General features: G+C 40.2%; 2 protein-coding genes across 3 annotated transcripts in view; one reads left to right on the top strand and one right to left on the bottom strand.

Moving 5' to 3' along the window:
- Positions 1-1911: 1911 nt before the first annotated feature.
- LRRC14B (leucine rich repeat containing 14B) lies at positions 1912-5288 on the top strand. The gene is made up of 2 exons (XM_010119515.2): positions 1912-2816; positions 4362-5288. Exons 1-2 carry the CDS (start codon positions 1912-1914, stop codon positions 4990-4992), a joined length of 1536 nt encoding a protein of 511 aa, XP_010117817.2. The 3' UTR covers positions 4993-5288.
- An 11156-nt stretch (positions 5289-16444) lies between these two features.
- Positions 16445-24910, bottom strand: part of SLC12A7 (solute carrier family 12 member 7) — a 67982-nt gene continuing 59516 nt past the window's right edge. Inside the window, exons 22-24 of one of the 2 annotated variants that reach the window (XM_086743076.1) lie at positions 22470-22651; positions 18007-18140; positions 16445-17430 (exon numbers count right to left, since the gene is read on the bottom strand). In XM_086743076.1, coding sequence (XP_086599202.1) covers positions 17339-17430; positions 18007-18140; positions 22470-22651 — 408 coding nt within the window. In that variant the 3' untranslated portion in view covers positions 16445-17338. Of the gene's footprint in view, positions 17431-18006; positions 18141-22454; positions 22652-24910 lie in introns of those variants that run through there. The other variant, XM_086743077.1, reaches the window with a different exon arrangement.

Here is a 24910-nt window from a genome sequence, read left to right as displayed (position 1 = left end):
TTTTATTGACTTTCAACATCTAAACAGATAGTTATTCATGTGTGTACACAACTTTTTATCTGCTTACATAGTGTATTTGGACCTCTTTATCTGCTTACATAGTATATTTGGACCAGTGGTCCAATAGTTCCAGCATAAACTGCTCTAGTAATGTCCTGTATTTTTATTAGAATAGAACAACATTTATAGAGGTAAAAAACTGAAATAAATACGTGTAGCTGTTTCTATAAATGGAAAAGTTTTTGCTTATTTGCTGGGAAAGACAGTTTGACTCTTTCCTTCAACTCTTTTTCATAATTGTTTTAAAAGAAATGGTAAGTTTAATACTTTTTTTCATGTTACATTTGGTATTATCATCTGCGACTTTTTCAACTCGGCATGGTACTGTGAGATCCTGATGCATTTCTCAGCATGGAACTCAAGTCACTGAATCTGACAGGACCCCTTCTGGATTTGGATGAGGACATCTCAGGATACAGTCAGTTTTGCCAGCCAGGCAGATTATCTCAGAAACCTTTGTACAAATGACATTGGAGAAATGGGAGGTACAGAACAGAAGAGGTAGAGGTCATCTGCAAAGAGTGGAAGGCGAACAGGAGAGTGGCCTGGGGAACAGAAGGAATGGAGTGAGCTGGGGGTGTAGGCACTTAGGAACTATTTAACATTATTGATGTAAGGGTTTTTCTAAATGACAGAGGAAAAAAGAAAGATGTTTACAGGATTGTCTTGCACCCAATGTTCAGTCAATAGTTAGTAGAGGATAATGCAGTGCATATACTGAAATTGTATGGCAAAAGGCATGACAACTCAAATGTAGGGCAACCCCCTAAAAAAAAAACCCAGCAAATATAAATGTTCCTAGTAACTTGGTAACTTCAGGCTATTCTCATTCTCTGTCCTACTCATTGCCCAGCAAAAGACATGAGAGGACACCGTGAGGGAGATATCCACTGTTACCTCCTTGGCAGGCAATTGCTCAGCTGAAGGAAAGAAACATTGTCTCTGCTTCTGTGACAGCTAGGTGAGAGAGATTTTCCTCCTGCTCTGAAAAGATAATAGATTCCAAATGTTTTCCCATTCTGTGTCACAGTGAAACCATGATTTCTCAAACAGCAGGAAAGAAAAGACTATCTGTTGCTCAAAGCAACAGCAATAGGATGCTTGGCTGGGAAGGTATGAGAAAGTTTTAGGTCTGTGGTCTATCATCTTGTTCAGCTTGTCTTGTACTTAACTCTCAGTCTCCTGTCACAGGCAAGTGTCCCGGTCACCAGGACTCTGAGTTCTTCTAAAGCTTTTTGTCTTTTCGGCTGGAGCCACTGAATTTAACTCCTCCTTGCTGATAGGATGGGTGAAATGGAGGGACATTGTGTAGCTCAATGACTGTAGCACCTCATTCTTTCCTTATGACTATAGTTTTAAGGAGAAGCTCTATGCTAACTGAGAAATCTTCCCCATTGAAATTGGCGTATGAATTTCCAGCATATCATCTTTCATGGAAGAAAGTGGAATACAGATCATGTTATGTGTGTTTAAGTTGGAACCCTGCCTGCCTTTTTGTACGGCATGGGAAGGAAACAGAACTATTTTCATGTACATGTGCTGCCCTGATCTTACTGTTCCTGCTGGGCAGTGGTCTGTACTTAGCTGAGTTAGCAGTGTTATAAATATGAGGGTTTAAATGAATAAATGTCCTCTGTCTAAAGATCTTACAGTTAATTACTGCAGAATCATAGTATAGCTCCAAAATAGAAAGCAGAGGATCAGCATGTGACTGTTCACCCTGCCTTCCCAGCAAGGCTTCCTTTAGCAGCAAACAGCAGCTGCAGTTAAAAATAGAAGATGATAAGCAACTAGGATCTTTAGTTAAATGCAGAAGTCACTCTCCATGACAGCAAGGAGTCCAGAGCCACAATGAAGTCTCTCCGATTCATTAGTGCTGAAGCATTTGTTTCAAATGCAGAGTTTGCCAGGAAGAGTCTCGGCAGTGTTGCCCATAATCTTTTTCCTCTTCTTTTTAAAGCCAGCTATTTACTGGAGCAAGGAGAAGTGATTCATGACTTGGTAGAGAACTGGCCACTTGTTGACTTTAACATGGGAAAACTTTTGGGAACTACTGTGGACTACCAGGAAGACCTGAGCCATAGAACATGCTCAGTGTGCTTGGAAAGCTGTCTGACAGGGCTGAGAGACTACGTGCTGAATCATCCTTCTCCCTACATGAAAAGGTTGAAAGTGGTCGACCTGACGGGTATAAAAGATGTTGAGGTTCAGTTTTGTGAATGTAAGAAGACAATGGGCAGGTGGGCCAGGACACAGCTGCTCTCTAAGCTTTGTTTAGAACTGCTGGGTTACCTGCAACAAACACAGTGCAATCCAAGTACCTCTGAAATCAATATTGATGTGCTAATTGATTTGTTTGTTACAGAGCGGAACTATGAGCTGGTAGTGCAGGCTCTGGTGAAGAAATTTTATTGTCCACTGAAGATCTGCTGTGTGGCATTCAGAACTGACAACCTGGCTTTGCAGAAATTCTTCTATATCATAAAGCTCACTGATCCCTCTTTGCTGCGCAAACTGGAAATAGTTCACAATGTTCGCTTGGAAATGGAACACTTGGAAATACTCTTCAACAGTATCCACTTCCCTCTATTGATGTCCTTGACCTTGCCAGCGCGAACGTTTAATGTGCGGAGGTTCACAGCTACAGATGAACAGATGCTTACTAACATTGGAGTAAAGATGGGTGAAATGACACAGCTGACTGAGCTGAGTATGTCGTTTTCTATACTCACAGGAAGAATACAGAAACTGCTCAGGTAATCTGGTCATTCTGCTTTCAGTTAAACAGTAAAGAACAGCCCTTTGTGCCATCAGCAAGCTGAGAATCTCTGGGAATAAGGGAAGTGAGTATATCTCAGGGTGTGTGTGAGAAGGGGCAGCAGGAAGCTAGGAAAGAGTTGAGGAGAATTGGAAGCCGATGTGTGTCTAATACACTTAGAAGAGCTATCTGTTCTTATTAGTCTTTACAGAGCCAATCTGAGGAGTATGATGAGAATATACTTCTGACTACCACGTTAGAGAGGGGTACACTCATCCGTTTTCATTTGCCACATTCTTGAACTTATCTCTCAATCAGCTTCAGCTGGCCTTTGATGCAAGACCTGCATCATATTCCAGTTATTTTTCAGGGTCTCTAGTGAATTTTTGGTCTCTAAAAAACAGGCAGTAAATATACTAAGATTCCACAGATACTGTATTCCAAGGGGGGCAGGGGGAAAGTAGACTTTGATTTGAGACTTTGATTTCAGTTTTTTGTTGTGTCTGTTGATCTCAAAGCAAGAGAGATCTGATGCTTTTCTGTACTGCAAATTAAGCTAATATATGACTATTCATTATGAATTCCATTCATTATGAATGGGAAAAATTGGCAATTCTCAAAAAAATAACAAGCTACTGGTGAACAGTGTTCATATTTGAACAGAAAATAAGTTAACTGTATGCTTTCAGAGCATTTTAAAAAATGCTTTTAAAAAAACAAAAGTTGCATGGAGAACAAATCACCTTGGTCTAAAATTCCTCCTGTACAAAGAAGTAATTTAATTTCAAAATTGTGAATGGCACACCACTTATACTGATAGAAATAAATTACGAGATTCTAACCATGATCCAGCTCAGATCTGTGGCAGAAGTCTTACTAAGATTTAGTATGTATGAAAGGGATCTCTTTATTTTCATCTGTCAAAACTATTTTATATTCAACTAGAATATTTGCACATAATCTCAGATACAGTTCTTCCAACCTTCTTTTTCATCAGAAGGTCTCTTTGCAACTCCAGAACAATACAATGTGTAAACCTCTTGGGCATTTGAAAACATAGTAGGAAAAAAAAAATAGAAACAAAAGCAGATGTCTTGTTAGAATACTGATTGGCTTTCATCTTGGAATAAATCCTTCCTTAATGGAAATTATCTAAATCTCTGGAATTATAACAGCTTTCTACAAGAAGCAGCCACTAATGCTTTTATGTTAGTAATGATCTGCTATTAATTCAGCAAGTAATAGACACCTGACAACATGTAACTGGTTACAAAATAGACACATAGAATGTTATCAAATTAATCTCCATTAAAACAACACAGTTGGAGCCATGTAAAGTAGGAGCTAATTCATGGAACTGATTTCAGGAGGAAAGTATATTTGTCATAGTTGGCACATGCTTCTGCTTCTCAAAAGAAGTTAAAAAAAATAATGAATGTGGCAGATGGCTGCATTCATAATGTGGATAGTTGTATGAAATTTTGTACCAGTAGCTTTTCAATGTTTTATGCCATAAAACTTTTTTTTCTCTTTACTTCTGCAGCCCACTAAAAACTCCACTGAAGATGCTGGATGTTTCTAACTGCTCGTTGAATCATGCTGATATGGCCTATTTAGCCAATAGCTTCCATGCTAATCACTTAGAAGCCCTGGACTTGAGTGGTCACAATATATCCGACCTTTACCCATCAGCATTCTTTAAGCTTCTCAGCCATTGCTCTTCAGTGCTCAGGAGTCTTACCTTGGAGGACTGTAACATCCAAGACACTCATATCAACATGTTGATTTTGGGTTTAAGCCCTTGTCAGAAACTACAGGAGTTTAAGTTTCTTGGAAACCCACTGTCATCCCGAGCACTTAAACACCTTTTCACATTTCTCTGTGAGTTACCAATGCTAAAAAATGTGGAGTTCCCAGTTCCAAGGGACTGCTACCCTATTGACATCACCTACCCAGTTGATGATGCCAGTCTCTGCAGATTTGATCACCAAAAATATGAAAGTATAGCAGAGGAGCTTAACCTCATTTTACTCCAAGCAAACAGGGAGGATGTGAAGGCTTCAACTCCAGTCTTTGGCAGTTACGATGCAGCTGTTCAAGAAACGAACAATGAACTGGGAGCCTACTTGATCAAGTCCTTCAAAGAGACTTTAGAAAAATTCACTGCTCTTTAACAAAATGAGATAAAGGTGTCACAAAGTGGTGATGAGATGCTTTGTGAGATCAGAAGTTAATTTAGTCTTTTCTAGAATTGCCTTCATTGATCAGTCTTGAGTTTTCTTTAATTTCTCAGTGGATTTACATCTGTTTGGATAGCCTCTGATTATCTGAGGTATTTTACTATGCTGTATCTATTGCATACACTTTACATAAGCACTACTTGCTCTCAAAAGAGGGGGGGACCCTTAATCACTTATTATTTTACACAAAAGTACTTTATTTCTCAGTAAAACAATAGGTGTCTAAGCTTGCCTGATTTCTTATCCATTGTCCTCTGGATTTGGCAGTGAGGCTTGTAGCACTGCAGAAAAGACAGGAAAGTCCTTTCCCAAGTCGAGCAGGATATCCCAACAATTGTGTGCCTGTCCTCACCTATGGCTCCCTAAACCAATTTTTGGTTTTGCCCTTGGCCTTCCAAATTCACCATCTATGTTTTATCCAGTACATTCCCAATAGCTAGGGGATGTATAACAGCCTCCATGTCCCTTTGCCTCTCTTTCTTCTGCAGAGGTAAGCACAGTAAAGCTCCTTTCGAATGGGGAATTACAGAGTTTCTCTAATACATTGTTCTAGTGAGGAGTAAAGTTCCATACTGAGGAGACAGTAAACCAAATGGTTAGCTGATAGCAGGGGATTTCCCCCGGCAACATAAAGCAGCCTATGAGGACTCTGCTGAAGCTTTTGCAAAGTGTATTTTACAAGGGTGTACCAGGACAGTGCTGCACAGCCATGCTTGTGGTGTCAGCAGGCAAGTGCCTTGAGCTGCTCTCTTTGTTAAATGAGCTTCTTGGCTGGTAGAACGTACCCTGCTGCTTTCGTCTGTTTTAAAGAAAGTCTAGAATACTGGTAATAATGCAAAAAAGACTAGTGTCAAAAACAGACATAGAAAAATGAATCCAGTGCCAATTTCAAAAATGCTGAAAAGGGCCAAGGTGGGTTGCTGAGTAACTAGGAATTACTAGGCATAAAATACTGCCCTCTTCTGCCAGGACCGCGTATTGTTCTGTTCTGGAATTTCAACCAGTGCCTGAAAGAATCACGTTCAGCTGGTAAGCGCCAGTGCAAGAAATGTTTTTGCATGACAGAGCAAACAGAATCCCAGAGCCCGCCATGCACTGTGTTGGAATGGGGGTAAGGAATAGGGTAGGAATCCCTGGGTAGTAGGCAAGTGTCACAGTCTACTCAGCTTCTCACCTGTAATACTGTGGACAGAACGAAGAGAAAGATTAGCAAATCTTACTTATTGTCAGCCAATCTGAGGCCTCTGCTGACACCCCTCTAGCAGGTCCCAAACTGCTCTGATGTAGAACTAGAGACTTGGTTAGCTTCTAGGTGATCTGGAAAAAAAAAAAAAAAAGAAAAAAGAAAAAAAAAAATAAGATGCTCAGGTTAATGCCCAGCACTCTGCCATGAAATAAACTTTAACAGTTCATGAAAACTTGTTTAAACAGTACTGAAAATGAATGTTGTAGCTGGAGTTGAAGTATCATTATAGTATTAAAGATCACTATTAAGATAACAAAGACAACTTACTTGAAATAACACTGGATCTCACCATCTGAGGGTAAGGAAGAAACTTTCTTCATTTAGGTATGTCGTAGAGTAGCCCCAATCGGGACCAGACTACACAGTCTCTCTCTCTCACTCCCCCCACCCTCTGAGAGAACAGGGAGAGATAATGTAAGAAAAACGGCTCGAGGTTTGAGATAAGGACGGGAGAAAATCCTTAAAGTTACCGTTACAGGCAAAACAGATTCGACTTGGGGAAAACTATTCATTTATTACTAAAAACAAAGCAGGATAACGATAAAGAGAACAAGACAACCTCCCCCCACCCCTCCCTCTTCTCGGGCTTAACATCATCTCTACCACCTTCCCCCACCCCGAGCGGCACGGGGGGAAGAGGGAGTGGGGGTCCCAGTCAGTTCATCACACATCACTTTACACCGCTGCTTTGTTGTCGGGGGAAGAACTCCTCACATTCCTCCCCTGCTCCATCCTGGGGTCCCTCCCATGGGCCATAGTCCTTCATTAAACTGCTCTGGCGTGAGTCATCTCTTCCACAGCGTGCAGTCCCTCCAGAATGGCTGCCCCAGTGCAGGCCCTCCACGGGCCACAGCCCGCCTGCCCCAGTGTGGGGTCCTCCATGGGCTGCAGGTGGATCTCTGCCCCTCCGTGGACCTCCATGGGCTGCAGGGGGACAACCTGCTCCACCATGGTCGTCACCACAGGCTGCAGGGGAATCTTGGCCAGGAGCCGCATTACTCCTCCTCCTCCTTCTTCACTGACCTTGGCATCTGCAGCCGTTCCTCTTACAAAAATTCTTCACAACTGGCAGGCAGATGCCTCTCAGGTTCTCTTCACATCTCCTTTCTTCACTTCTTACAGCTGGGCTGGGCCCCTACAGCCACCCAGCAGGAGGTCAGAGAGAGAGGGCCACGAGGCCCACAGGGCTCATGCCTCCCCCTCTCTGTCCCTCACTTCTGCTTCTTCACTTCTTTTTATCTTTTTTTTTTTATTTTTTTCCCTTCTTAACTACATTACTGCAGAAGTGTTATCAGGGAACATTCTGTCACCAATTGACTTGGCTTTGGCCAGCGGTGGGTCCACCCTAGACCCATCCAAGTCCGCTGGACAAAGGGGAAACTTCTAGCAGCTTCAGAAGCTGCTAGTGGGAGAGGATATGCTACTGTATCCTCTCCCACTAAACAAAACCAACACAATCATCAGAGGAGAAGCTGAGATGTACTGCAGAGATTCCACCATATAATAATTTACCAGAAAATGAGAAGCAATATGTCCTATTCACTAATGAGTCCTGTCATATTATGGGAAAACATCGAAGGTGGAAAGCTGCTGTGTCTAGTTGTAGACGACGAGTTGTAGAAGCTGCTTAAGGCCAAGGTGAATCAAGTCAGTTTGCAGAAGTGAAAGCCACCCAGCTGGCTTTAAACATTGCTGAACAGGAAAAAAGGACTGTACTCTATCTCTATACTGTTTTGTGGATGGTGGCAAATGCCCTGTGGGGGTGGTTAAAGCAATGGAAGCAGGGCAACTGGCAGCGCAGAGGCAAACCCGTCGGGGCTGCTGCAGTATGGCAAGATATTGCTGCCCAGCTAGAGAATCTGGTTGTAAAAGTACGTCCCATAGACGCCCACATACCCAAGAATTAGGCCACTGAAGAACATCAAAATAACCAGCAAGTGGACCAAGCTGCTAAAATTGAGGTGGCTCAGGTGGATCTGGACTGGCAGCATAAGGGTGAACTATTTTTAGCTCAGTGGGCTCATGACACCTCAGGCCATCAGGGAAGAGATGCAACATACAAATGGGCTCGTGATTGACAGATGGACTTGACGGTAGACACTATTGCACAGGTTATCCATGAATGTGAAACGTACTGCAATTAAGCAAACCAAGCAGTTAAAGTCTCCTTGGCATGGAGGACCGTTAATATAGGAATGCCTGGCAAACCGACTGTATTACACTCCCACCAACTTGCCAAGGCAAGCGCTATGTGCTTACAATGGTAGAAGCAACTACTGGATGGCTGGAAACATATCCTGTGCCCCATGCCACTGCCCAGAACACCGTCCTGGGCCTTGATAAACAAGTCTTATGGCGACATGACATCCCAGAAAGAATTGAATCAAATAATGGGACCCATTTCCAAAACAACCTCATAGACACCTGGGCCAAAGGCCATGGCATTGAGTGGATACATCACATCCCATATCACGCACCAGTCTCTGGAAAGATTGAACAGTACAATGGAGTGCTGAAAAGTACACTGAGAACAGTGAGTGGTGATCCTTCAAAAACTGAGACACACATTTAGCAAAAGCCACCTGGTTAAGCATCACTTGAGGATACACCAATCAAGCTGGCCCTACCCAATCAGAACTTTTACATACTGTAGAAAGAGAAAAAGTCCCTGTGGTGCATGTAAGGAATATAGCAGGGGCGGTGGTGTTTTAGCAACTGAATGGGGCTAAACCACAACAGTTCTTTTGGTGCCCAGTGTGGGGCCATGAAGGGTTGAGAAACTACAGATCTGACTAGAGTGGCTTGAAACAAAATCTGTTATACACAGTTATTATTATATTGGTTATTAGTTGCTGGTCTTGTTGTTGTGTAATATACGTTCTTAAATGTACTATGTGTTCCCAGTGGCACTGTTTATTACCTCAGGGAAAATGATGACAATTATCATTTTGTTTTACCATGCAATATCAATTTATTACATGGCAACATCAATGGCCTTAAAGATAAGCTGGTATCTGTATGTGGATGATTTCTCCCCAACCCTTTCACCTCCAGGATAGTTATAACAGATTTTGAGAACTTTGAATATCCTGGGAATATTCAAGCCAGAGTGATGTTATTGCTGTGTCTCTTGAATGTGTGTCAGGTCTTGTTTATGGTTACAAAAGCAGTTTTTAAGAATACCACCCAGAGATCTGCTCTGAGGTGAGATAGTCATGTGTGACATGGCATGTGGGAGAAGATGGACAGGTATCTAGAGAACTTCTCACCTCCCGTGGTTTTGAATTTTATTCCTGAACAACTAAAGTAACAGAATATTTGAAGAAAAGATGTGGCTGTTCTGAAGAGGCACAACTAACTGCACTGTGCTGAGCCTTGGCTAGTATCTACCAAACACTGCATAGCACCTGTACTATTATTTTCTGTCCCAAAGTCAAATTTCTATCTTTTTGGATGAGCGACACAGTTGCAGCAACAGGACTTCAACATGATGGCCATCCTTTACTTACTTGATCTAAGTTTTTGGAAACTTAACCTACTGGTCTATTCCAGGATCCAGGCTTTTGAGTTAGGACTCAACAGTGCAACATGCTGTCTCTCATTAACAAAAAGCTCAAAACTTTTCTCCAAATTGGGAAGTCCTAATGTGGGTGAAGACATCAAGGTTTGCTTTAACTGCTGACATTCTGGGGTCCATACAAGAAGTTTTCCTGTACCCTTTACAGCTTCATACAATGGTTTTGCACTCAGTCCAAAATCCACAGGCGACACCATCCGGCTGTTCCCAGAAATGCCATCCGGTCTTGTTTAGATAACGGTTCCAGGCAGATTGCCTCCTTTCTTTCTGCACCAAGGCTTCAGTAAGCCACGGTTTGTTATTTGTGCCTCCTTCTTTGACACTCGATATCCTGCTGCTCCTCGAAAATTCAAAAGGTCAATGGTATACTGTATAGAGTCCTTCTGTGTCTGCACCCCCAAAAGGATATCGTCCACATACTGTAATAAGGTTATTTCTGGATATTCCTTTTGCCAGCCTTCCAATTCTTTTGCTAATTGATTTCCAAAGATGGTTGGATTATGGAAGAAAAGTCCAGCACAATTGAGTCTTTCAGCCAGTCCTCCGTGGGTTCTCCCACTCAAAGGCAATTATCTTTTCACTTTTAGCTTCCAAAGGGATGCAAAAGAAGGCATCCTTTGAATCCAATACAGTAAACCATTGATCTGTTTCCTTAGTTGTGGTCAACAGAGTATAAGGATTCGCTACTACTGGGTGGACATATTGTACGATTTGCTTTACTGCTCTCAATAGCTTTGAGGCCATTTTTTCCATTTTAGAGCTGAGGGAGGAGGAAATGTTGGACTGTTCATTGCTCAGGAAAGCAAAGACCTTCAATGTTTGTGGGCTTGTAGATGTGCTGCCACAGGAAGGTGAGGACCAGCAAAACCTTTCAGTGCTGGCACATTTTGTGTGGGAGTGATCATCCGACGTTCACTATTGTGAGGTCATTTCTGCATTTTTGAGCTGGGATGAGGAGAGAGTAAACATTGGACCACTAGACACCCAGAAAAGGGCAGAGCCCCAGTGTTTGTAAGCCTGTAGGTGCACTGCCAAGGAAAAGTGAGGAGTAGCAAGAGCTTTCAGTACTGACACTTTTTCTGTGGAAACAATAGTCTGACATTTGCAGCTTTGTAGCTATTTTTCCATTTTAGAGATGGGCAGAAGTGAGAGTAACTATTGGACAGTCAGTCGCCCAGGAAAGCACAGAGCCTCAATGTTTGTGGGCCTCTGGATGTGCTGCCAAGGGAAGGTGAGGACCAGGAACAGCTTTCAGTGCTGGCACTTGTAGTATCAGAACAATCCTCTGGTGTTTGTTGTTTTCAGGCCATTTTTCCTTTTTAGAGCTGAGCTGAAGCGAGAGTAAACACTGGACAGCTGGTCACCCAAGAAGGCTCATGTAGTATTAGCCCCACTCAGCTGCTGAAATAACACACAGTCTGTCACTCGCTCCCCCCTCACAGCCTTTTGTGGTGGGACATGTAGAAGTGTTGAAAAAGAAAAGAACGCAAAACTCATGGGTTGAGATAAAAACTGTCTAGGAGAACAACAGAGGAAAACAAAACAGGGATGGTAAACCAAAAAAAAAACCTCTAACGGGAAAGACTTAAGCACATAATTTACTGTACCATAGCTCATGCTGAATCCTGATACCCAGCTTCCTCCTGAATAGCAGCAACCTCCCCTCATCAAAGTAGTCAATTTAGAGAGCATGCTGTCACATGATATGAAATAGCCTTTTGGCTAATTGGGTTGCATGATGCCAGCTGTTGGCTATTATTAAACTAACCAACTCACAATGTTTGTGGGCCTGCAGATGTGCTGCCAAGGGAAGATGAGGCACAGTAAGAGCTTTCAGTGCTGGCACTTTTCATGTGGGAGCAATTGTCTGATGTTCCCTGTTTGGAGGCCTTTTTTCCTGTTGGAGCTGGGCACAGTTGATGTTAAACGCTAGCCTGCTAGTCACCCAGGAAAGTGCAGAGGCCCAGTGATTGTAGGCCTGGTGGTGTTCTCAGTCCTGCTCATGAGAGGAAAGGCAATTAGAAAGCAACTGAAAGCAAGCAGAGACCCAAGATGCAGATTTCAGTGAAAAACATTTGGAGGTTCCCCAGCTACACATAAATCACTGGAAGCGCCCTGAATAAAGCAGGTAAGACACAGAGGCATCATTGTCCAAGCCTAATGCTAACTCTAACCCTAAGATACCTGTAGTGGTGTACCAGTGTGATAAAAAGTGAACTGTTTGTTCACATTTTGTTTCACTTACTACAGAAACCGCCATCCAGACTGCTGAACGGGGGTGGACCCATGCCAGCTGGGTAAAAGGACCCATCTCTGAGGAGCAGTGGGAGAGCTCTGGAGACCCGAATACCTGCGAAGAAAAAGAGAGACTAATAAATTGAACTGAGCAATTAATATATATCGGTAAGGTGGAGACGCTTCGCTTGTTAACCTTTTTTTTTGCAGAAGAACGACACTTGGAGACCTGGAAAATACATGGATACGTAAGGACTATACTGAAATCAGAACTGTAGTTGTAATTCTAATTTTCATTATATATGATCCTTTAAGGAAAGTGATGTGTCACATAGTTCATATTTGCCCTAGTCATCTTAACTGACCCAATTTGGCCTATTTAAGCGGGATCATGCTACTGACTGGTAAAAGCATTTTGCACCATGCATTGCAATAAACAGAGATTGGGTGATAAGAAAAGGAGGCGCCCCTGAAGACTACGACTGCTGCCGAGAAGATAATAAGCCTCGCTGCTCTAAGCAAAAGAGTAGGCGAAGGAGGCAGAGGCGTAACAGGGTGGGGATTAATATACAACCTCCTCTATCATGAGAGCGCGGACTCTTTTGACCCAACTCTGATATTCAGAGAGAGAAATCATTCGGTCACTCCCGCAGCAGAAATTTGGAATTAAAATTAAGGAGACAAAGATCATGGGGCCAGCACTTTCCTTCATTCTGAATTTGTTTTGGATAATAATGATCCTACCAGAAAAGGGAAGTGGAAACCCTCACCAACCTTTTAAATGGAGCTTAAGTAGATGGGAAGACCAACAGGTAATTCAGACCGTAATCACATCCGGAGCTCCTAACTTTAATGTAACGGTAGGAAGCTTAAGCCCATACTGGTGTAGTAAAAGGATAACAGATTACTATATGTGTCCTTCATCTAATCCAGGGAAAGGATATTGCAATAGTACCAATCAGTACTATTGCACATACTGGGGTTGTGAGACCATAACAGGGGGAAGTTGGAACCCACCTTTCCCCAATAAGAATCTGAAAGTAATCTGGGAACCATTAGGATGTAAAGCCCCGACAAGATATAATTACATAGGCATAGGATGTGGCAGAACCCCTGGTGGGGGAATTTGCCAATATATAAATATAGCAATACTAAATCCAGGAGACACCTCATGGTTAGCGGGAAAGACTTGGGGAATAAGACTATCTGTGGCCGGAAGAGATCCTGGGAGTCTAATTCTTATAAAAAAGGAAGTAATCCTGAATGATCCATTACCAATAGGTCCCAACCAGGTACTGACTGATAGTTGGGATGAGAAAATAGAGAACGATATAACCATGGTTCCTTTGATAAATAATACCCAAACCACCCAAACACCTGACAAAAATTTTGAGGATAATTCCCTTTGGAAACTGATGCAAGCCAGTTATCTGGTATTAAACCACACATACCCAAATATGACAAAACATTGCTGGTTGTGTTATGATATTAGACCTCCCTTCTATGAGGCAACAGGCATCCACTCAAAGGCGAAAAGGGTAAATGGTTCAAACCCAATACAATGTTTATGGGATTCTGAAGGTCGAAAACCAGGCCTGACGATGCAATATGTATCAGGACAAGGGAGGTGTATTGGGAATGTACCACCAGAGAAAAATAAATTATGCAAGATAAAAGCTTCCCTAAAAGGGAAGCCCCCTGCTGATTGGCTAATACCAGCCTGTAACACCAAATGGATCTGCTCCAAAACTGGAATCACTCCCTGTTTATCTCTTAAATTGTTCAACGAATACGAGGAATATTGCCTCCAAGTGATGATAATCCCCCGGATCATATACCACCCTGAGGAATTTGTGCATAATAACCAGAATACCCAGAGTCACCACTTACAAAAACGAGAACCATTCACCTTTACGGCTTTGACAGTAGCCACTTTGATAGCTGTAGAAGCAACAGGTGCAGGCACAGGAATAACATCATTGGTCCAACAAAATCAGAAATTTCAATCACTTAGAACAGCGGTAGATGAAGACTTGTTAAGAATTGAACAATCAATAACTGCCTTGGAAAAATCTGTTAGATCATTATCAGAGGTGGTGCTACAAAACCAAAGGGGGTTAGATTTAATGTTTTTACAACAAGGTGGGCTATGTGCTGCCTTGGGAGAACAATGTTGTGTATAAGCTGATCGCACAGGTATTGTAAAGGGTACTATGACAAAACTTCGGGAAGGCCTAGAAAGACGAAAACGAGAACAAGAAATGCAACAAAGCTGGTACGAGTCCTGGTTTAACCACTCTCCTTGGCTTACCACATTACTATCTACCGTTGCAGGACCCTTAATTACATTGATACTGGTATTAACTTTTGGACCCTGTATATTCAATAGAGTAGTTACAATTGTAAAAAACAGATTAGAAGCAGCTCATTTGATGTTTATAAGAGCCAAGTATAAACATTTGGGAGGAATACCGGAGGTGGAGGAGAGTTTCATTTTGAGCCAGCAGGCGCTTAAGCGATTTGATGAACAAAATGGTGAAAAGAAAAAGGCGGGATTGTGATAAACTGTGAACTGTTTGTTCATCAAACCTTGTCAGAACAATGGAAATTTACATAAAGTATGCAAGGTTGGCCACAGGCATCCCGCTATGTAAAAACGGCATGCAGGACTGCGAAAGGGAGGGGAGGGGCTCATGAAGACGAAGGGTGTAAAACCAGTAACTTTCTAACCATATAGTCTGAAGAAGCAATTAGTGGGAAGGGGAAGTCTGTTTTCATGAGTGAGAAACAGTCTCACATTATCTTGAGGGAGTGATTAAGAGGAGCAAGGATTCGAAAATAGGATGGCATCCATCACATAAATCTCCTTGCTCAAGGAAAACAGGTGGTTAACAAGGACATGAATCGGCCCAGACTGATAAGGACACTGCCAACTTGTAGGATCAGCACATTCCAGGCAAAGGTGAAAAGTACACCATGAAGAAGACCTACGGCCTTCTCCCAAAAGACCCCCGAAGACCCTCACCCACAATTCCTGGGAGAATTTGCGTAAGCGCGAAGGACTGATAAGCTCATTAACATACAAAGTGATAGTAGGCGGGTTTAGGTAATGAATATCTATAAGCGTCAACAAAATATTCATTGTTTTACTGTATAAGAATGGGACGGTTTGCTACCTCGGTGCGTGCCGTTGGCGGAGCAGGAGACTCCCTGGCCACCCAGTGCTGTTTTGCTTACTGGTCGTTTGCTTTAATAAACCAAATTTTTAATTGGCCAATCTCTGTCATTTAATTGGACAAAGAGGACAGATAAACTATAACACCAGTAAGTTTGGCTATGCATCATGACTTCAGAAAGCCTTTTGCTGTGCTCAAGGCATATCTTGAGAGCTGTCCCAAGCACACCAGAAACATATCATGGGCTTTCTGTGCTCCCCACTGCTCTCAGAGTGCTTCTGAGGTGAACCAGGACTTTTGAGTGACTTTTTGTGCACGCCAGACTGCCTGGCACCCACAGTTGTCTACGAATGCTGGCTGATGGCCCCACACCATTACCTTCCAGGAACCTTTTATTGTGTTCTAGGAGAAGCCAAGAGTCATTTGGAGTGCACTGGGGAGGGGTATCTGATTGCATTTATCTTCTCAGTGGTTTGAGAATGTGTTTTTGTGCACTTCTTGATATGCTGTGCAATTCTAGCACCTTCACTTGCCTTCTGGTCAGTACACAGGGCCTCCATGTGTCTTTCAGTGTGCCCAAGGCCCTCTGGAATGCCTTTGGTGTACCCCTAGGGTACCTCTGGCATGCCTATACATAAACATAATCTAATCCCAAACCTAAATCTACACCCACATCCAATGGTCTATGGGTGCCCATCTGGTGCCTTTTGGTGTGTTCGAGAGCCAGCTGAAGTTCACTGCGTCCTCTGATTATCTTTGTGTTCCCTCTGTTGCTGTGCATCAAACTACAGGGATTCTTAACAGCTGCTTTCAGCTTTTACCATTTATAACTTTCACTTTGCCTGAGAGCACTGTGATAAAGGCACTGCCCTTGAGCCCAGTCACGTATTTGGACCCTGCATCACTGCTGTCCCAGTCTGAGCAACAGAAATGTTGATTGTGTTATTAAAAGTTGTTCATAAATGTTTAATTAAAACCATTCTTTTTAGAGCAGAACAACCTTCTGATACTCAAACACTTTAGGTCTTAAACATCATCTACAAAACTAAGCAGTGTCTAAAACCAGGCAGAATTCTGACAGAAGCAAAAAGTTTCTATTGAGCACAAACTAAATTGCTCAGCATTTTCAAATGAAAGACACTTAAGAGCCCATTCAGTTCAGAAAAGCAGATTTTATTTTAAACACCACACAAATACATACATTTTCAAAATATAAATATTTGAAAACAAAAGACTGCACTTAATTAACCATCCTGCTGTGGTTTATCAGTTGTTACAATTCTATTTGCAACCACGTGGAGTTACTGCATCATAGCCTTACTACGAGTTGGATGCTCTTAGGTTTCACTGGTACAATTGTGTAATGTACTATAACTGCTAGTAGCTCATAAAAAAACCCACACAAGTTGTCAATTTACCGTTACTGTCACTTTGAGGCTTCAGCTACCTAAGTTATTTTAAATAGAGAAATGTTATTTAAAACAAGTGTGGCAGATTGTGAACTTCAGGGTAACACTTTATACACATAATATACAAATTTGCGTGGATGAATACATTTCTGTATGAAGTTTCCTGAACCAGCACTTATCCCAACAGAAGTAACACAGCATTTTGGTAAGGGAGGAAGCCAACTTTTCCTAAAAACTTTCCCTTTCATTGAGATGCAGAACAAAGATTAAAATAATCTAAATGTGTTTACATTTTCAGTATGTTTAAAAATACCATTGCATTACCATTTCTTTTCTTGTGTTTCACCACAGTTTAACAAGTGTCAGAATATGCTACATATAAATATCCTAACCCATCCACCATTTATTAATTCACTACAGAAATATTTTTGGCATAAATCTATCTTATTAAAATATAATTTAAATATAACTTTTCAATACAAAAAACCAGAACACATCATCAGAAGTTTCAGCTTGCAGGTAATTTTCAATGCACTAGAACTCTTAATGAAGCTGGTCAAATTATGGCAAATAACATTGTGGGGGGTGGGGAGAGAGGAGCGCTGGGGGGATGGTTTGAACAAAATGTGCAAACAGATTAAGAGTAGATGGTGATTACTTCACGTCCACTGCCTCGGACCAGGAGAACTCTATCCAGACCTTCTGTCAGAACTTCCAAAAACTCCATGTCTGAAGTATCATTAAGTCAAGGAATTTATTCAGAAACACAAAGCAGCCACTAATATCTCAAGAAGTCTGACATATAATACAAAAATAAAGTTAAACAATTTCATCAATGAGTTTTCCCGTGTTACCCTTTACTGTCCCATTATGTAATCCATCTGCTATCTGGGGAACTGCCCACTGGAGACTGGAGCAGCAGTTTTCCTGGGAGAACCACAACATTGCTCAAGTGGAAGTGAGACCTAATTTGGGGGAAGTTTCTATTTCTGCCTTATTCACTTACAGAAAGTTAAAATAGATATTTTTAAAATAAGTTCAAAGTTCAGGAATGCTTTACATCAATTCTTTTTTTTTTTAAAAAAAAGAAAAACAAAAACAAACAACCTTCTTTGTTTCACCACCACTATCAACATTTCTTAAAACTCTCTGGAATCAAAAGTTGCTTTCTTAAGGCAAACTTATGCTTACCATGGTTACTAATGGTTATCCCAACAAGCAGACAGTGGAACAATAACAACAACAACAAAAAAATAATCAAACACCCAACTTCAATAAATATGGAAGCAATGTAGTAGAGGATACAATTTTCATCTCCTTTTCTGTTTTTAGGGGGTCCAGGCATATTCAAGAGAACCAGCTGAGCATGCTGTGATTTATTAAGGACTACTCCATTGAGCTTCACAGCAGTGTGCATTCTTCTCACATTTGACTGATTCCTAGCATAAAAAAATATATATATTTAAGTATTGTCACAATACTTACTTATTTGAATTATATGTTAAGTATCTTAATTTATAAGTTTAATCTATATGCACATAGAATAAGCTATTCTAATAGACATCAGTATTGGTACACATTCAAAATAGATTTGAGAAAATGCAATACCTAGGTTTAAGAGGTTTTTTTATCTTTTGAAAAGAACATTTAACTCTGAAATTCAAGCAATTCTAAGCATATTGCCAAAATGCACAAGTCTTCTAATTATCAGTTATCTTTTACAAAGATGAAGCAAAAGCTTAACTTAAAATACAAATTAAATTTGGTTAAAAACACTGAGAATTCAGTTTATTGAATTATCTAAAAAAGTAACTGGATTTGTACAAGAAATTCCAAACAAGGAATTACAGGAATTCAATGGAAACATTACAGTATGTTGTACAGTACAAGATGTCCCTCATGCTCCTTTGGAAACATCACAGAATTACTATAAGCCTGGTGAAGAAGATTCAGAAACAGCATAGAATTTTTGAAGAAGTGACCAGCTTCTCATGTCATAAGAGTAAGGCAGTAAACAAGGAACTGAGATTGAGCCTCTCCCCTTACATTACCAATATTAAATAATGCTTTGCTTATTGCATCCACAAATGTAATTATTGTAAATTTGTGCGCACAAAGAAGAAACTGCCAGGACTTCAGAAATTTCCTTATTTTAGAATCTACCTTGGATGATTGATTTAAGAACAATAAGAACGGTTTCCTTATAGTTGCTGAGAAACTGCCATTTGTGTAAAGCTAGCCAAGACCAGAAATCAATTAAACACTACAGTGCAACAGAAATTCACTCTCTGCCCAAGCCCATTTATCCAAAAGATCCGTTGCCCAAAAGCAGATTCTTTACAAGTGAAGTGAGTCACTTCAAAGATAACCTCAGAAGCACATCTCAAGAACAGAGATACTAGTACACTTAGATCACACCATCCCGTGCAGTTTTCTTAGCACTGCAACCAGTGGTCTCACAGTAAAAGCACAACTGTACCCTACTCAGCTGGGCTCACACACTGCCCTACGGCAGAGAGGACTGGCAAGTTAGCAGCAGCAGCACATAAAACGTCCTCTGAAATGCCTCATCAAAACTGCTATCTTTTGAATTCCACTAACAGGAATCAAAGTTACAGCACTGTTTCAGCTCAAGTAAACAATATAAGTTAATGAGATCTCTCTTCCCAAAAGAAAAACACTTAGGAGGCCAAAATTTACAGAAGGAATTACAGCTTTATTCCACTACGAGTTCATTTCAGGGGACTACACCAACACTTAATCCTAGAATCTTCTAGCAACATTGGGTCACCCTCATGTTATATAAATAAGTATAGAGTAGAGAACAGCAGTCAGATATGGGTATAGTCAAACATAATGACGGGCCTACAACAATGAGGAGAGACTGTTCAGTAGGGCCTGTTGTGATAGGATGAGGGGTAATGGTTTCAAAATAGAGGGAAGTAGATTTAGACTGGATATTAGGAAAACATTTTTTACAGTGAGGGTGGTAGAACACTGGAGCAGGTTGCCCAGAGAGGTGGTGGATGCCCCATCCCTGGAAACATTCAAGGCCAGGCTGGATGAGGCTCTGAGCAACCTGATCTAGTGGAAGATGTCCCTGCTTCTTGCAGGGGGGTTGGACTAGATGACCTTTGAAGGTCCTTTCCAACCGTAACCATTCCATGATTCTATGATAAGGGACCAAGAAAGACTGAGAATGCTGGGAGCATACATACTTGTGTTCTACTAAGTTACATTTTTTTTTTTTACTGTGAAAAGAAAAGCCTATCAGAAGTACCATGTCTCATGTTGTACCTTCATCCTTGATTTTGCAGGGGTTATTTGGCGGGGTGGCAGGGGGAGGCATTTTATCTGAAGTTTAGGGGCCACTAGAGACCTTATTCTCTTCCCCTCCCCCCTGCATCCTCCCCCAAGATAATGACACTTCCAAAACTAAGTTCATTAGTCCCTCCTAGGGGATCTTCTATCACAGCAGCCACCTGTCTTAAGAATCAACCATAAAAAACATATACAGAATAAAAGAATTATTGAAGCTTGAATTTTCAAAAGCAGAACAGCAGCTAGAGAAGACCAAAGAACAACTTATGAGCAGTGTATAACTGAAGAAGGGTACAAATATTGAAGTAGAAACATTGTTAAAGTAAAGATAAAATACAGAGGAAATATAGACGGTGTAAATTTCATGAGTGGGCAGGAATTCAGCACTGAAATAAAGGCTCAAATTGACTAAAGGTACATTGTGTACAATGTGAACTGAAGCTAACTAACTTCATTTAGCCTTCAAGCACTGGTAGAACTGAAATCATACATGGTAAATAAAGTAAGGTTTCTAAGTTTTCTTAAGAAGCTCAATATGTTAAATAGACAAAATGAAGAAAACATTGGTCTCTAAAAAAAAAAAAAAAAAAAGCCGAGCAGTCACATGTCAGTTCCACTCAAGAACAGAGATGGAGTGTCTAATTTTTGTATGCTGCCATACTCAGTGAATATCTGAACTTATGTTATTTCTACACATGTATTGGTTGATAGAAGGGAGGAAAGAACTGGCATTTGATGAAGTGTAAGAGTTCCCTTTATGAACAAATTCATCCTTATTGTCCAAGTAGTTACATCACAATGGGGGCTATTTTTCCAGAACAAAGCTATATTCACTTTTTAATATAGCTGATGAGAAAACTAAATATTGCACTGCTGCAGAGGAGTACTGTCAAGTTTTACATTCTTACGGAAACTAATACATGTTCTGTGACTTACCTTGAATGGAAAGTTGCTAATATTTAGAAGAAAACATTAACGAGTCACAATGAAGAATATTTTTCAGTAATAAATGCTAAATCACAGTATATAAAACAAGGTACAAAAGAATACATACATTACAAATCATGATTTAGGAAACACACATAAAATGTACAAGACAACAAGAACCAGGGAATACAGCCTACACTGCTTAAATGAAATTAAATTTAGACTTACAGATTTCCCCATTCTCTACACGGAACGGAAGCAAATGCACAAAAAAAAAAAATTATGTCATCAGGTACATTTTTAATTCAATGATATTAATGTGTCAGAGAGGCACATCAAGTTTGAACTGTAATTTCCACTCCAGCCACATATAGTATTTTTAAAATAATAATATCTTAAGTCTGTGTCTTATACAATTCAAAAGTAGTAATAGGAAATATTTCCAGTATATTAACAACCCCCCCGCCCCTAAGAATGAGAGTATAATGCAGCCCAGAACAAAAATAGTGCACAAGCAAGATAACATTTGGAGTTTGCAGAAGGGAAACTGTTTCTAAAGAAAGCAGAGCAAATCCACAAAACAACTTAGGATTTTAAGATGCTGATTCTAAGTGTATCTTCTACCTCCACGGTCTACAGTTCCTAGATTTAAGATATGTTTCCTTTAGATATTAAAATTTCCCTAGACATTCACAGTTTTGCTTTGAGCATGTGCAGAAAATAGTCTAGGCCGTGCTTATAACTGTATTTTTCCAGAACTCAGAAAAGATGCGTGTGTGCTTGAATCACAACATTAGGAAGCAAACAAGCTGATGTTTTCCTGTCATCGGTTTTGTGTCTGCTACCTCAGGCTTGACATAGGAAGTAGCTCCTATCTATGAAGTGAATTCTATTTCATAAAACGTCATTAAGGAACATTTTAACAGGAAATAATCTAACAAGGTATATATAAAAGCACAAATTTTATATGGCTTTAATTTAAAAAATAAAGGTTCAATTTTCGTTTCAAAACAAAAACAAAAAAAAAAATGCCCACAACCCAACAACCATCCACCCATCCAAAAAAAACAAAACAAAACTCCACCCAAAAACCAAAACAGATTCTTTCAAGACATTTAGCTTATCTGCTTCTTTGATACTCTCTCTACCCCAAAACACAATAAATGAGATGAGGAAATGACAGACAGTAATTTGTTACCCTCAGGAAGACAGAAAAACAGGAGTATTTTAACACATATGCTTTCTGATACAATCCAGAAGTTGAGTTTACAGCTTGAAGTCTGTCATATTTTAGTTTCATTCAGAACATTTTTGTGAATGACTTCACAGTCATTGTTGTTCCACCCAAGTCCAGGGATATCAGAAGGATGGCATTTCAGTGAAGTGCACGGAAAGGTCGCATTTGTACTCAATCTTTAAATAAACCAGAATCTCTTAAAACACAAACTCCAGAACTAAAAACCACACACTAAAATGCACACAATCAAATACAAAACCCCAAACACCACATGTATACTTACGGCTTCATGTTGAAAATATCTTTAAATCCAGAGACATTTGAATCTTTGTTTTTATGCTTTTCAGCTACAAACTTTTCTTTAGTCCAGGTCATTTGCACTTTTTCTGGCACAGCAGTTGCCACACTTGATTTGACCACTAGAGTAGAGTGTGAGGCAGTGTTTCTGTCATGGATCAGCTGAGCCTGGAAACAAAACAGTCACCCCAAGATTCGGCCAAAAAGAACATTTGTAGATTACACATTATTAAAATTTTGAAAAGGAATTTCACACTAGTGGAACAAAAGAAGGTACAGAAAACCACACCTTACTTTGTGAACAAATACCAGACTGTTTTGACTTCAGCATGAAATTAAACTGCTTGTAAAAATTTAGTAATGTGTTAATATTTGCAAGGTTACATTTGGGTCAGGATGTTATTTTTGTAATGAACTCAAGTGAGGTTGAATCCAGCCTGAGGGTACTTTATTAAACACCAGAGGTTTTTGCCAGTGAAAAACTTAAAAGCCAGTGCTCTCATTCTTCATCAGTTATAATTTTCTCTGATACTGTCATAAACACCGTCCATTTCCCATGCTTTTAGCTGAACTACCAGCATGGCTCTTATGATCCCAGTAACACAACATTGGCCTGGCTGAATTGAAAGCTAGCGATGTTCCATTAGATTATATGCAAGTGCATATTACATAACAAAAGGCAACCAATCTAACAATGAAGGGACCCTCTCTTCCCTTATAATAGCAGAAACTCAAATCAATCTCAAAAACACAATGTTGTGGTTCCCACATGCACTTCTACGTTCTCCATTTCCAATTCTCCTTGCTCCTCTTGAGGAAAGAAATATTTAAAATTTTATTTACTTACTTTCCCTCATAATACTTTGTCCATAGTTGATTGGTATGGGGGAGGATTTTTTTTTTGTGTGTGTTCTGGGGTGTTCTATTCTAGGAGGGTTGGAGTTTTTTTGTTTCTTAAAGATCTTTAGCAGATATGAAGTCTCTTCTTGTTGACTTGTTAAATCATAGTTGAAGCTCCTGTTCCATTTGGGAACCTCAATTATTCACATGTTAATGAGGGTCATGTCCCTCCATATAAGTGACAATTTCAGAAGAATCCATTTCATTCAGGTCACAATCAAAACCATGAATAAAATCAAAGCAGATGAGAAAACAACTTTATATCTCTGAACAGCAATTCCCCTAGTGATTCACAAACTGCAATTGCAGCTGTTTTTAAAAGCCTAAGAATTGTTGTATTTTTCCTATGTTATTTCCCTAGTCCCTATCCTTGAGGATTCCCAAATCCTAGAGCTCAATTCTGACATTCACGTAAGCATCTATTTGTTTGATAGTCTTTATATCTCCCCAGAAGATTAAATCACAAGTCAAGCACATGAATCAGAAGCTGCTATAAATACAGTTCTATCACGAGGCTGGAAAAATGCACATAGATACTATATGTGCCATATAGCAGTATGCAAGGAATTAGAATTTCAAACTAACAACTCTAAGATGTGTTCAGTACAACCATGCTTCAATGGAAGAAATTTTGCTATTTTTAGAAAGACAGTGAGGCCAAGAGAAACTCTAGACCTATAGCACATTTATAAAAATGCAAAGATAAGAAGAGTACATTTTTGCTACTGCTACTTTGATACCAAATTAATTGCATGGAATACCACACATTCTTCTCATACTTCACAAAGAAAGGGAAATACAAAGGTATATAGCACTTCTACAAACTAGGCCACACATCTTTAGACATGAGCAACACTTCAAGTGCACAACGAAACCATTGATTACATCAGTCCATTTCCTTTCAAACTCATCATGCAGAAAATTGTAGTGACACTTATGGGCTAATCACTTGTCAATAAGCATAGAAATCTCCTTAGAAAGCCCTAGTATATACAGTCTCTGAGAAGCTTTCGTAGTTCAATATAGAAACTATAAAAGTAGGTAATGCTTCGTGAAAGCATGAAATATGGCTATTAATGAAATACCCACTATTAATACTTCTTAAAAGACAGAAGGTAGAGAAGTATCTTTGCTTCTGGCTTAAAAAAAAAAGGCACTCTCAGAAACATCTGTTTCTTTTACAGAAAATAAATGTGAGAAAAATAGGATGTATCTCATGTCACAGAAGCATCATCTAGGGAAAAAATACAGATTAAGACAATGAATTTAGAAAAATAGTAAAATTAAAATTTCTGAAGAAATGTTCCATAACAATGAATGATCAAATTGTTTATTTGTAGTTCAGTTTGCAATAGTGACACTTCAAGTGTTGCACTAGGAAAATGTATCTAGCCAGTACTATCTCCAACTACCTCCTCCTCTCGATAATCATTAGTCAGCAGTGCCTGCACATCTTGGCCAATGGACTGTGGACTGGAATAGCTTTTTCTTCTGATTGAGCCTCGAGACTCATCAGTGATGCTCTGA

The sequence above is a fragment of the Chlamydotis macqueenii genome, chromosome 2 (assembly GCF_036417535.1).
Source record: "Chlamydotis macqueenii isolate bChlMac1 chromosome 2, bChlMac1.mat, whole genome shotgun sequence".
NCBI lineage: Eukaryota > Metazoa > Chordata > Aves > Otidiformes > Otididae > Chlamydotis > Chlamydotis macqueenii.
Note: the sequence above shows the minus strand (reverse complement) of the source record. Positions and strands in the feature narration are given on the sequence as shown.